The 12,880-nt window shown below is 34.6% G+C and overlaps 2 protein-coding genes across 4 annotated transcripts in view; both read right to left on the bottom strand.

Moving 5' to 3' along the window:
* Positions 241–6,879, bottom strand: LOC107626557 (tubulin-folding cofactor B). 2 transcript variants are annotated; one of them, XM_021118298.1, is made up of 9 exons: positions 6,582–6,879; positions 4,952–5,070; positions 4,671–4,822; positions 3,893–4,011; positions 2,360–2,421; positions 2,162–2,203; positions 1,057–1,190; positions 634–703; positions 241–531 (listed from the first exon to the last, which is right to left on the bottom strand). In XM_021118298.1, exons 2-9 carry the CDS (start codon positions 5,054–5,056, stop codon positions 484–486), a joined length of 732 nt encoding a protein of 243 aa, XP_020973957.1. In that variant the 5' UTR covers positions 5,057–5,070; positions 6,582–6,879; the 3' UTR covers positions 241–483. The 2 variants fall into 2 exon arrangements, with proteins under 2 accessions (XP_020973957.1, XP_016184950.1); XM_016329464.2 differs by having other exon boundaries at positions 6,461–6,879.
* LOC107626567 overlaps positions 9,515–12,880 on the bottom strand; it is an 8,652-nt gene continuing 5,286 nt past the window's right edge. Inside the window, exons 10-11 of one of the 2 annotated variants that reach the window (XM_016329474.2) lie at positions 10,376–10,702; positions 9,515–9,816 (exon numbers count right to left, since the gene is read on the bottom strand). In XM_016329474.2, coding sequence (XP_016184960.1) covers positions 9,724–9,816; positions 10,376–10,702 — 420 coding nt within the window. In that variant the 3' untranslated portion in view covers positions 9,515–9,723. The remainder of the gene's footprint in view (positions 9,817–10,375; positions 10,703–12,880) is intronic. The other variant, XM_021118305.1, reaches the window with a different exon arrangement.

Below are 12,880 nucleotides of genomic sequence, written 5' to 3' on the forward strand. Positions count from 1 at the left end.
AATTTCTTGTTTGCTAAATAGTGATGTGCAAAAATCGCATTCATTGATTTGTATTGTTAAATTTTTTTTTATTTAAAAAAATTAGACCCTTCAATTAGATTTTTTAAAAATAAAAAAAAAATAATTTTTTATAATATTTTTATTATCTTCGATTTTAATATATTTCAAAACACTTCAGTATTACAATTTTTTACTTTTCTTTATTATTTTATGACATCAAAAAATATAATTTAAGACTAATTTGAGCATTTTAAAAATATATTCTCTCTCAAAACTTCGGATCCAAATTCAACATTCTCTCCGTCTTGTTTCCTTTTACACATGGCCGTAATAAGATAGCAGCAATCTTGAATGTTCCATTGAAACAAATGATTAACACCAAATAAAGGAGCTCGAAATTCTACAAGTGTAAACCTTCAAAATAATGTCTTTGACTATAAAAAAACGGTAATCTATATGTTGAAAGCTGCTTCTCAAGAACACTCATATTTCATCCTCTTCAAAGGGATCTCGTTCAGGGTAGTCACCAACCTGCAAAAGTTTGAGGAGATTGGCAAATGCTACAACTCTGAAGCTTTAACAGAATTCATGCAACTAATAAAGAGGGTCACCACAATATGGTTCTTGACTAACCTTAACTTTTTCCGGCTTGACCATTCCACCGTGCGACGGAGGGCATTGAAAATAACGTACCCCCTTAACCCTGTAATAACCGTGAAATATACTAAGATATTTATGTGAAGTTTTTGAGGTGCCACAATGTACATAAAATCATAGGTAATGGGTTGCTGAACAATTTACACTTATTCATAAAGAAAAAGTCGAGAGCCAACATTGCACAATTAACATTACAGTCAACATTCAACACAAGGAAAAAAAAAATCCGAAACTCAACTTTAAAAAAAATCGGAAATTCAAACTCAACAAAAGCTCATCTTTAGTGAGCATCATAATGGGTTTGTTTAGCAAAACCTGCTACAGTGTTGGATGAAATTGGTTGCTATAGTGTTTGGTTCTCATTCATAAAACATACATAGAAATATCAACTTCACTTACATGCCATCATGTTTGCCCAAGGGTTCATCATACTGTACTCCAACCCAAAAACCAGGACCCAGTGGCTCAGCCCGACCAACAAATTTTACAACACCCCTTTTCTCGCCGGGTTCAACTTCACATCTTGATCCGACCTTAACATTTTTGAAATTGTACAGAATACGGCAACAAGATCGCAGTTAGAAAACAATCAATTCAGTAAAATCAAAGCTAAATGATATGAACATAACGATAACTTTGACAAGAAACTGCATATACTGCATATAACAACCTTACACAACACTTAAAATGCATGAATCAGGAATAAAGGTTTCAAGAGAACCACAATGATTTTAACAAATCAGATAGGAATCCCAAAACAAGAAAGATGTATGTTAGAAGAGGAGCCTGTAAAGAGTCAGATACAGCAGTGAATTCTCAACAACCAAATCCTCAACGCACAGATAACCTTCAGAGACAATCACTTCATCCATGTTGGAATTATGGAAGATATCAGAATTAACTAGATTAATATATCTAGGATAGAGACTAGGAAATAGCGTTAGTTCATCACAGTAGTCTTGTAAAAAGGTACAGTACCTCATGCATACATATTTTTTTTATTGAATGATGTAAGATAAAAAGAAATTTTGTCAACCACAACTTCTTGCTTTTTCAATTTCACTCGCTGGTCACTTTGCTCACTTTCTGATGATAAAAATTCTCAAACGGCATATCTCTGGCTGCCCCAACCTCTACTGAGCTTACTACCACAAAGTCTCCTTATTTTCTCAAAAGTATCTTTTCTGACAACTACTGCTTTTTCAGGCAAATATCACTCACCTTATTTTGTTAGCCTTATTTGGCTGGCTAGGGTTGTACAATTTTTACTAGATTTCATGACCTTACTATTAGTATAAATAATTGACAGGTTTGTTAGTGTTTTACACACATCATAATATTTCATGTCAATCTAACTCTACGTAGCCCATAATATCCCAATTCTGTTTTCCTACTTTTCCACCTAAACCTATAACTAATAACTGAGGTAAAGGTGAAAAACTTAATTACAAGTCTAATGGTTGGTAAAAATAAAAATAAAAAATAGAGATAATAGGTGGCAAACCTTGATATTAGCACAGAGATCTTCCATGTGGGTGTCTGGTATCTGTGTAACAAAAAATCATTGAATTTTAACTAGAAGCTGGCACATAGGCCCATCTGAACTAATAATGTAATATCCTAATAAACTATACATGTATTTATGCCGTACATGCATGCAATTAGAGATGAGTGAAACAGAGTAAAGCAATCAAATGCTTGCCTTTGCCTCAATAGTTGATGGAGTTTTGGGAGTCAATTTCTCTTTGTACTTTCTAAAAGTGCCTGAATCAACATAAATAATCAGACCCCATATTAATTAAATACTGGTAGTAACTAATAGTGACCTATCATAATCACAGAAGAGGGAAGCATTAGAATGAAAATCTGAAACCAACTTCTCCACTTAGAGCCAAATCCCTTTTCCCCCTAAAGAATACTAATTGCCCCATCCAAAAGTATCATGAGTTTTCTCAAAAGATTAATGTCATTTCTTCATCCTTGCATATCATACCACTTTATTTACAACCAAATCAGCATCCAAAATCCATCTTCCTGCAATGGAAGCATTCTGGTCGGAAAGAGTTCCCCCTAAACTTGGCTTATTTTCACTTGATTAAACAAATTCTCAATACATGGCAATAGGCACTAGCTTCATAAAATTAAAAGAGGAAATCAAAGAAATACAAAAAAGAAAGATCTTTAAATAAGGATTTAAGGAGCAATACCATCAACAGTATCTGTGCAAAGAATTCATTCCATAAAGGTTTTCAAAGTAAAATAGAAAAGGAGGAAATAGACACAGAATACAATGAAATTCAACCACCAATGAACAATAGAGACCACAGTGGAATTTGTCGGGAAAATCAAAGAAAAGGTGAAATGTGATGTCAAATGTGTGGTAAAATACAAAACAGCTTTAAAAAATGTTCGCGTCACTTGTATTCTCCCCATGCCATCATTCAAGATCAACTCAACATAGTATCCCCATAATTGCCCCTGGCAAGACACTAGTTGGAAATATTACATATTCTGGGCAATGGCTAAACTTTCTAGTAAGAACAGATTTGGGTTTATATCTGCGTTATTATAAGTTGTGATTCACAACAGAACTACCTAGTGTTCCAACATCCCCAATGAAGTGAAATCTAACAGCATCAATATGCATGGCAAAATCGTGATAAATCAGATTCTTTGCAAAATGTACACCACTATTATAGTCATACAAAGACTAACAAAACCCATTATCCATTTGTCAACCAAAAATCACTGATTAACCCATTATCCAACCAAAAATCACTGATTACTATGCAACTAATCTCCAGAATCTAGCAGCTTGCATTGTTGCTTTCCAAAATCCACCTAACAACTACCAGCTATAAAATATGATAAAAATCACCATACAAGTAAATAGAAAAGGTAGATATCTACATTGTGTTCAATGAACTAGAAAGTAGGAGTACTACGCATATACTGATATACTTCCAAGCTAATCATATATACATGGATTTTGTTTTTAAGATAAAAGAAGAATTCCATTAAGATGGAGAGAAGAATAATACAAGGAAATGGAGGATAAGAGATCCTCCATACATTGAAGTTGATATTTGCATGATTGAACTTTTCAATAAAGAATAAAGATAATACAAATCCTAAAATTTCATTAAATTCATATACTTGTTTGTATATGCACACTTAGCATTCTAAAAAAGAGTTAAAAGAAGAAGAATAAGGGAGTGGGCAAGGTGGATCACACCTTCACGCTTATTATAGGCTTCTTCAGATATTGTATATTTTTCCACCAATGAAGTATCTTCCAGCCAGCCACCAGATGTAACAGATGATGGATCAAGATCTACAACATGTAAACAAAACCTGCCAAAGAAGAACACAAAAACTAACATCAGACTGACAAACTAAAACAAAGAAATTGACTGCTTCTAGGAACAGTGGAAGAAAAAACTAACAAGACGGATGCAAAAGTAACAAAATGGGATGCTTGTAAAAAGCGCATCATGGGAAGCCAGACAACACCATCACCTTCAAAACATCAGAGGCAGAAAAGTGGCCAGACCAAGCATTATGCTCGACTAGATATGAACCTAAAAACTCTTGTAGTTCTCATATTTTGACCCTTACATGGCCCCAAAAAAAACAAGTGACTGCAACATAGAAACCACACCACTGTCTAACCCAACCCAGCAATTACTGATCAAGAAAAAGAATTAAATTAAGGCATGTCAGACTAATTTAGATATTTGTCTTAAATAGTCTAGTTAAGGGCGTGGAGATCCTTAATACCCAGGCTCTTTCTTTCAATTCCTTTGTAATTATCCTTCTCATATCAGTAATGGACACTACCCCTAGACTGAAACTTTTACATTGAAGTGCAGTCTAAGGCATTTTCAAGAGATTCTTATTCCTCCCCTATGTCATTTGATACCAGTTGTAAAATAGGATTACCCGGTAATTGGGAAAAAGTGACAGCAATTGAGAAAAAGTTTACTGGCAAAAAATAAATGAAACTTACTGACCCATCAATAGGCAAATAGGAGCCAAGAGGTTTGAAATTATCAGTCAGATCAGCAATTTTGTTGCGCGCGTCATCATAGAGCTCGAGGTGCATGGACTCCACAGAAGTACCAGTTTTTCTCCATAGCTTGTCTTTCACAGCTTCCACTGTCATCTAACAGAGGAATCAAATAGAATCAAATCAAGGAAAGCAATTTTGATGTCAGAAAAAGAATTACACATAGTGAAGAAAAAACACAGAGAAAGCTTTGAAGGCAAAGTCGTTGTTGTTGAAGTGATAAACCTGAAGGGAGAAACGAATTTCAGGAGTGAAGGTCTTGAGGTTAGAATGAGTGACACGCAAGAGGACAGACTCGTCCACTTCAATCTTCTGCAAGCTCGACGCCATTGCCAGCTGGTGTTCTGCAGTTCAAAGTTTGCTGAGTTCGGAATTGTGTTGTGCATTTGGGCAAAGTGAGAGAGAGAGAGAGGAATCCTTGTTCAGCTGAACCCCACCCCATTCCCTGCCCCACTTCCTGCAGGTATTCCTTTTTTTTGTTGTCAAAACCGATCCGGTGATGGAACCGGTTAGACTACTGAATCATTGAGTCTCTAATTCAACCGATGGCTCACGAATTAAACCAATTGACTTGGTCTTATTTAAATATAAATATAAAATAATAAAAATTTCAAATTTCTTGACCAAAATTTTAACAACAATTAAGTCTCACATTCTAAAAATAACTAATACAAAAATAAACAAAAAATTAGTCACTACGGTAATAGTATCTTAATAGAATAGAATAAAATTAAGAATCCATAAACTATATCCAATGAGTAATTTCGAAGTCTGGGCATTTAAAAAAGTTCAACATCATTACAGCAGCAACCATCAACAATCAACAAAATCACTCTGTATTCATAATCAACAAAACCAATGCATAAACCAATTCAACAATCAGCAAAATCATTCATAATCAGTAAAATAATTCATAAACTAATTCAACAATAACATTTCAACCTTTTAACATTTCAAGTTCAACCTCTGACATATTCTAATCAGATTCATAAATCAAACAACAATAAAATTAACAAAAATAACATCAATAAATCAACTATTAAAAATTAATATAAAATATTAAAATAACTGAAAAAAAAAAAAAGCTTGCATAGCCTTACCTCTTGCCGTAAAGCAAAGGTTAATAAGAGGTTACGACAGTCCTGAGGCTTATACATATTTATATATATAGAAGGAAATAATATAATCTAGAAGCCTGATGAAGGATAGAGCTCAAAGATAGAATTACAAAAGCGCGAAACGTTCACACGAAGCTAACACATAAGATACAAGATATAGATGCAAAAAGAATGGAATATATATAGATATAATAGTATAATAATAATGGGGGACTAGTCGTGACTTGCGGAGTTTAAGCCGACTAGTATATACAGACATACAGAGTTTGGAGTTAAAAACAGCTTATACAACTATTCTCTCAAATAAGCCTCTAAGGCCATAAAGATAAATATACAAAAGATGTGAGAGCAACTATAACAAAGAAAAACATAAATAAACCAAGAAGGAACCATACTCCGCTCTGTCACCATATCTGCAATCTCACCGAGATGGACTACGACCTGTATCTGAAAAATAACAACAAAGTATGGAAAGAGAACCGGAGGTTCTCAGTATGGTAACAGTGTCCAATAATGTAAGATGTAAGGCCCCGGGACGCCGAAGGCAATCCTAGAACTTCACATCGCATACGGATATTCAAGCTTAAACAAAAAAAAAAAAAAAAAAAAAGCTTACCTGTTGACTGTTGTTGCAGCGGCAGAATCGAGCAGTGCAGGCAGACAAGCAGTGCAGTGCAGGCAGCAACACCCACGGAAGAAAGGCGAGGGAGGGACGGAGGCGAGACGCGAGCACTCACCAGGAAGCACAGCTTCAGGAAGGGAGGCAAGACGCGAGCAGTGGGGCACACCAGGTGAGCAGAATACGAGGCAGAGGGAGCAAGACCGCTGCTGATGAGCACGCGAGGGACGACGAGCGGAAGAGACGCGAGCGTGTGGTAGATCCGGCGAGAGCACACAATGCGGGTGGATCCGGTGAGAGGCGCGGCGATGGAGGCGAGCGTGCGGTGGCGGTGAACTGAGGTGAGAGCGAGAGCTGGGGGAGGGGCGCGGCGCTGTGCCTGTGTGTGGGTGTGAGAGTGAGAGAGCTGGGGGGTGGGGTGAGGTACTGAACTAGGCCTATGGTTTTTTTGTTTAATTCTGAACCGATTCGGATATCAAAAACCGGTTAGTTTGTTGGTTTTTATCGGAACCAACCGGATCAAACCAGTTATTTTCTTTGTCCGATTCCTTGATCTATCCGGACCGATCCCGTGACTGATTCACTGATTTTTTCGGCCCGACGGACTAGATCGGTCCAATTCTGATCATTATGGACGAAAGTAGATTTTTTTATTAAATATTAATTACAAATGTTCAAAAAGGGTACAAGAGAAAGACACGTAAATAAACAAAATAGAAAAAAAATAGTTAGGCTTAATTACAAATTTTAACTGGGTCACTCAATATCTTTTATTGCAAAAACTTAATTATTTTTGCTATGAAATGTTCAACTACTTTTATGGTTAATTGCACGAGATCAATTTGGTCTGTGAACTTACACGCAAGTCTCAATTTAGTCCCTAAGGTTTCAATTGCCTCTATTTAGTCTCCGAAGTTTATAAACGTGCCTCATATTAGTCCCTGAGACCATTTTTAGTATAAAAACGTTAATAGAGCGTTGTTGTAGACTATCACATGTCAGTTAAAACTTGTAAAATGATGCAGTTTTGGTTTTGACATTTAAATAGCTCAAAAACGGTATCGTATTACTTATTTTGTTAGGTAAAATTTTAATAAACACCATTTAGGATGTTGTTTTTAGGTTATTTTAGTGCCAAAACCAAACGACATCATTTTATAAAGTTTAGTGTGGCATCCGGCTATCACGACAGTGTTCCGTTAACGTTTGTATGTTGAAAATTGTTTCAAGGACTAACATGAGTTATGTTCACAAAGTTTGGGGACTAAATAAAGGCAATTGAAACTTCAGAGACTAATTTGAGACTCGCGTGTAAGTTTAGAGACCAAATTGAGTATTATCTCTTAATTGCACTGTTAAAAATATCAATAAAATTCTACGCCTAACCAAAATACTTAATTAAAGTTAACCAAGTTGTTATAACAACTTTTTAAATCACACGTTTCCTTCTCCTTCTTTGTTTCTTTCTCCTTCTCTTCCTCCTCTTTCTTCTTTCGCACCTCTTCCTTATCGTTATTACAAATAACACCAACATTTGGCTCATATCTTTATTAGTTTTGGTTTTCTCTTATGCCATCATTAAATAATTTCGGTTCATTTCTTAATTTATTTCGGTTCATTTGTGTATTCATTAAGGTTCACTTGATGCTGCTGATAAGTATTGATTAAATTTATTTCTGGATCCAAATGAATCTCAATTAAACTAAGAAATGAACCGAAATTACTTAAGAAATAAAAAATTTGGTAAACACTTATTAGCAGTATCAAGTGAACCGAAATTAATTTCACAAATGAACCGAAATTAGTTCAATTTTAAACAAGCAGTCAAAAAGACTCAATCATCAACAAAAACACATCGAATTCATTTTTGGATCCAAATGAACCTCAATTAAAAGGAGGAAAAGAAAAAGCATAGCAACAACAGTAACAATAAAATAATGACGACTGAGAGAAAACACGCGAAAAAGAAAAAGGAACGCCAAGAAAAAGGAATGTGAAGACGGAAGAGGAAAGCGAAAAAGAAGGAAGAACGCGAAGAAAAAATAACGTGAGACGAAGACAAAGCGTTATTGAAACATGCGTGTGTATACGCTGGTGTAATAAAAGTAATTTTTGTTGAGTTCGGACCTATTTGGTCAGACTTAAATTTAAAAATACTTGGACGTATAGTAGGCTGTAAAAATATTTATAATACATATAAATATACACAATATGTGACTCATTTGATAGAACATTTTTGCTGTGTCATCCATTTGTACCGGTTTCCCACACATGAAAAACTAAATTACATGCATTTTTAGTTTAATGAGTAATACCTGTAAACAGAAAATTATACTAGAACCTGTTTTGAAAACATAAAAGATTAAAAGATAAGTAGAAAGATAAAGGAAAATCTAAGAGAACTTTGCATAAGTTCGTTGAAAGAGATACGAGTACAACTTGAACTTTGCTCAACATAAATCACAATCGGACACTACGCGGGATAAGGGGAATTATAAATGAAATAATAAGGAGAACAATATTGCTCTTTGGTCTTCATTCAATAAAAGGAATTCATCTAATCATTCGAAAAAGAATAATCTAGATATGACACATTTTCTCTTCCAATTACAATCCATATCAAATTTACATCATCAATCAAAATCCGGGATTAATCCCATCTTTTGTGACACTAAATAGCATAATTTAAATAAAAAAGGGAGAGAGAGAAAAAAATCCCAACCAGAAAAGAGAAGAAAACAAAGGCGAAGGTTTGTGATCATCCAATTTAAATATTAGGATGAGAAGATCTTTCATTTTTTGCGAAACATTCTCATGAAAAGAGAATTACCATTTCCACCCTCCACATGGAAATCAAAATTTACTAAAATGTGAAAATACTACATTCTTAAAAATGCAAAATTTCAAGAAATTTCTTCACACTTAACTTACCAAACATGGAAATTATATTACCTTGCTACTATTCCCAAAAATGTTAAAAACTTGATTCAGCAAGTATAACCACTTTTTCTTCCACCTAAAAGTATCATTTACTATTCTCAGAACGCCACATAAATCAGAATAATTATTTTATTGATCACAACTTCCTCATGAAAACTGAGTATAAAAATTGAGAATCTGTACAGAGATTTCAAACGTTAAGGAAAGCCTCTCTTTGCAGCTATCTGTATTCTGTACACATATCATAAATTCACAAATTTGAATAAAATAATACTTGGGCCTCTCTTCAAAATAGTAAACTAGATATTCCTTCACAAAGGCTAGGCAAATAACTGTTGAATGACCGTCTCCGCATTTCCATTGTATTGTGCAAGCAGGTGGATAGCATCGGCCCTAGGCAAAGCCAAAAACTCCTGCACACATCCATAAATACATGGAAAAGAGAGAGAATATTATACACACTTGCCCAAGAAACACTCCTATCATTTTCAATATTTTCTATGTTAAAAAATTTATACCCAAAAAATAAGTGAAAATGGAAAAAATAATTGTTACTCTCAATTTTCTTTTCCCCACATCATCCAGAAAACCTAAAACACAGTAAAAATAGCAAAACAACTGTGTATTTGACGGCATAGCCATAGGAGGGATCAAACAAACAAAATCACAAACACAAGAAACTAACGAGGGATAAAAAATCTATCTATACCATTGACACAACAAATCAAAGAGCTTTAGTATATCAATGTTGCATTAACAATAAGACTACTCTATCATGAGGATTAGCGTATATAAATTTGGTGCAAATTATTTTACATAAAAAGTTCTGCCAATGAAACTAGACTATATTTCCATTAAATATATCATGATTTGCGAGAAAAAACCCAAAACGTATGAGCACATGTTAGTTAACTAGGATTTCAAAATTTTGCACGAGAGAAAGGGAGAGACTGGCAAGAAACCATAACTTACCATTACTTTGAGAATTGCACCTTCATCACAGATGGCATCTCGTGAAGAATCTTGAGTTGGACTACTTCCATCTTCTGATGGTCTCGTGCCTGAAGATACAGTAGCCTGAGATGAACCATTCGTGCAGCTGTCAGTATGCGACTTAGAGGTACACATGGAAGTGAGGAAGGGAGCATGAACCTCCTTCAAAGAATTGATCCTCAGGAGACCTTCAAACCGATCTTTGCACATCTGAAGTTTGAACCACTCATTATGTGTATGTAGAGTGGCTCGCATTATTTTCATGAGTTGCGGTTCTTCAACCCCAAGCCTCCTACCAACTGCGACCTGTACATTATGAAAACAAACAATTCACATTATGAAATAGCATAGCAGTAAATATTCATCTTGTATAAAAAAATAAAAACATAATGAAACGATCCTTCCCATAATGATTGGATAGCTTTAAGATACAGAATAAGGCATGAAGTTGCAGAGCGACTTAACAACACAAACTGAACCCAACCAATAACCCAACACACAACCAATTGAACCCAACCAATAACCCAACACACAGCCACAAAAGTGTCTTTCGGCCCTTCCTAGGAAACCTCCCTCCACCAATTACAGCCTTGCCATTCCCATCCCCAGCAACTTCACTCAAACCGCACCAGCCATCTAGCCCCATTATGGCTCCATGGCTACACCACAGGTATGATCAGAAGCCCAACCACTATGTCAGCCTATATACATATTCTCCAATTGTCTTTACTATGTGTGATTGTACTTGCTATTTGATACTTTATTGTCATGCTATTTTATTTCTATTGTGAACTTTGTCTTTGCTTTTGGCAAAACATGTGTTTATGTGATTTGGATTCTTGATTAACACACTGCTCTCTTATTATATTCTAGTATTAGCATGCGTTCTGCAAAATTTTCTAGCATTGTAAAGCTCTACCAGAATTTTTCCAACTTGATATCTTGGGATCTTCACTATTACACTGCATTTTGTTTTCTTTTTCGTTGAGTGAGTTTGTTGCACTGCATTATTCAGAGATCTATGTACAGTTCAGGACACACAACTGTCGCAATATTTTCCCATTAGTCTGGATAAACTGTGTGTAATAGCAATGACTCTAGTAGGTGTTTAAAATTGATTACAATTGCTAGTTTCACACCTTTTGTCTAATATTGAGAGTTTCATTGTGTTCATTTGTATGATTATAGCTTGAATTCTTGTGTCTAGCTGTTTTCAGAGGAATTCAGGGACTTGATTCAAGTGATTCCCAATAAAAATTCAGGGACTTGATTCAAGTGATTCCCAATAAAGATTCAAGTGATTCCCATGAGACTATGAGAATGCAAAGTAGCTTCAAGTGATTCCCAATAAAGATTGATTAGCACAACAAACCAGTATTGTAAATAATGACATCATGTTGGTCCACGTTCCAACGGAAGTGGCAACATTGTGTCTCTTGAAGATGTGAGTTTGTACAGTTTATAAGTAGCACGACCAACAACATGAAGCCCAAGATTATTTTTAGAACAATCAAAAGAGTCAAAGAGCACAATGATTACAGCTGGTGTGGACTAAGATGTGGTGAATCTGGTCATCAAACCATCGCCACCTTTGGGTTTTCTTGAATTCTTAGTCTTGGTAAAATCTTGAGACCCTAGAAGTCCATGGGTCCATGAGTGATGAAGTGAAATTATGGTATGTGTCCTATAGAGAGTCTAGAGAAGACATCATTTAAATTTGATGTTATGTATAACAATGAGTATTTCTTCCTAAGTCCTTTCATTTTGAATAATTGGCAGAATTTTTTAAGGTCTTGACGAGTATCTTTGGGTCTATATGTTCTAAAAATTCTAGCCTCACACATACTCGTATAATAAACATACACAAAATCTATCATAACTATTGATGAAAAAAAAAAACTACTACACAAAAAAAATAAAGTAATAAAAAATTGCAACTTGTAGATTTAAATCATTGAAAATAAAACTAAGAAAGGATTTATGACACGTTTAAGTTTCTGAAATAGAAAGTTTAAACATATAGATAGATTAAAAATTTAGTGTTCAATGAATTCATTGAACAAAACACTTTCGAGATTTCTCTCTTTGGAAACCTTAATTAACTAACCATAAAAAGAACATACTAACAAGTACCCCAAATATGTCAAATTTTTCGAAGAGAAATATCAAAGATGGCAACATGTAGAGCTCCGCTTTACAAGTGTCCCTAGAATGTACACAAGATTGTGCTTCTTGTTTGTTTTCAAAAAGAAAAAAAGTGTGTGCGTGTGTATATGTATGTATGTATTGGGTCATATCTTTATTATATTTATTTTATTACTTTTATAAGCATCAAGGCATGTTTAAAAATCTGGTACAAATTTTTATAGCTCAACATGATGCGTAAAACTATACATAAAATTCATTAATACTTGGAATAATTTGTATAATACTTTGCTAAATAAATGTTTTGATGCAAAATATTAAAAAAAAAGTTGTGATGAT

The sequence above is a fragment of the Arachis ipaensis genome, chromosome B01, assembly GCF_000816755.2.
Source record: "Arachis ipaensis cultivar K30076 chromosome B01, Araip1.1, whole genome shotgun sequence".
In the NCBI taxonomy this organism is placed as follows: domain Eukaryota; kingdom Viridiplantae; phylum Streptophyta; class Magnoliopsida; order Fabales; family Fabaceae; genus Arachis; species Arachis ipaensis.

What these genes read in the sequence shown, in the direction of transcription:
- LOC107626557 (XM_021118298.1), bottom strand. Translation starts at nt 5,056, where the DNA reads ATGGCGTCGAGCTTGCAGAAGATTGAAGTGGACGAGTCTGTCCTCTTG. An exon ending in CATCAACTATTGAGGCAAAG is followed by an intron (nt 2,204 to 2,359) that starts GCAAGCATTTGA and finishes TTTGTTACACAG; the next exon opens with ATACCAGACACCCACATGGA. An exon ending in TCAAGCCGGAAAAAGTTAAG is followed by an intron (nt 532 to 633) that starts GTTAGTCAAGAA and finishes AAACTTTTGCAG; the next exon opens with GTTGGTGACTACCCTGAACG.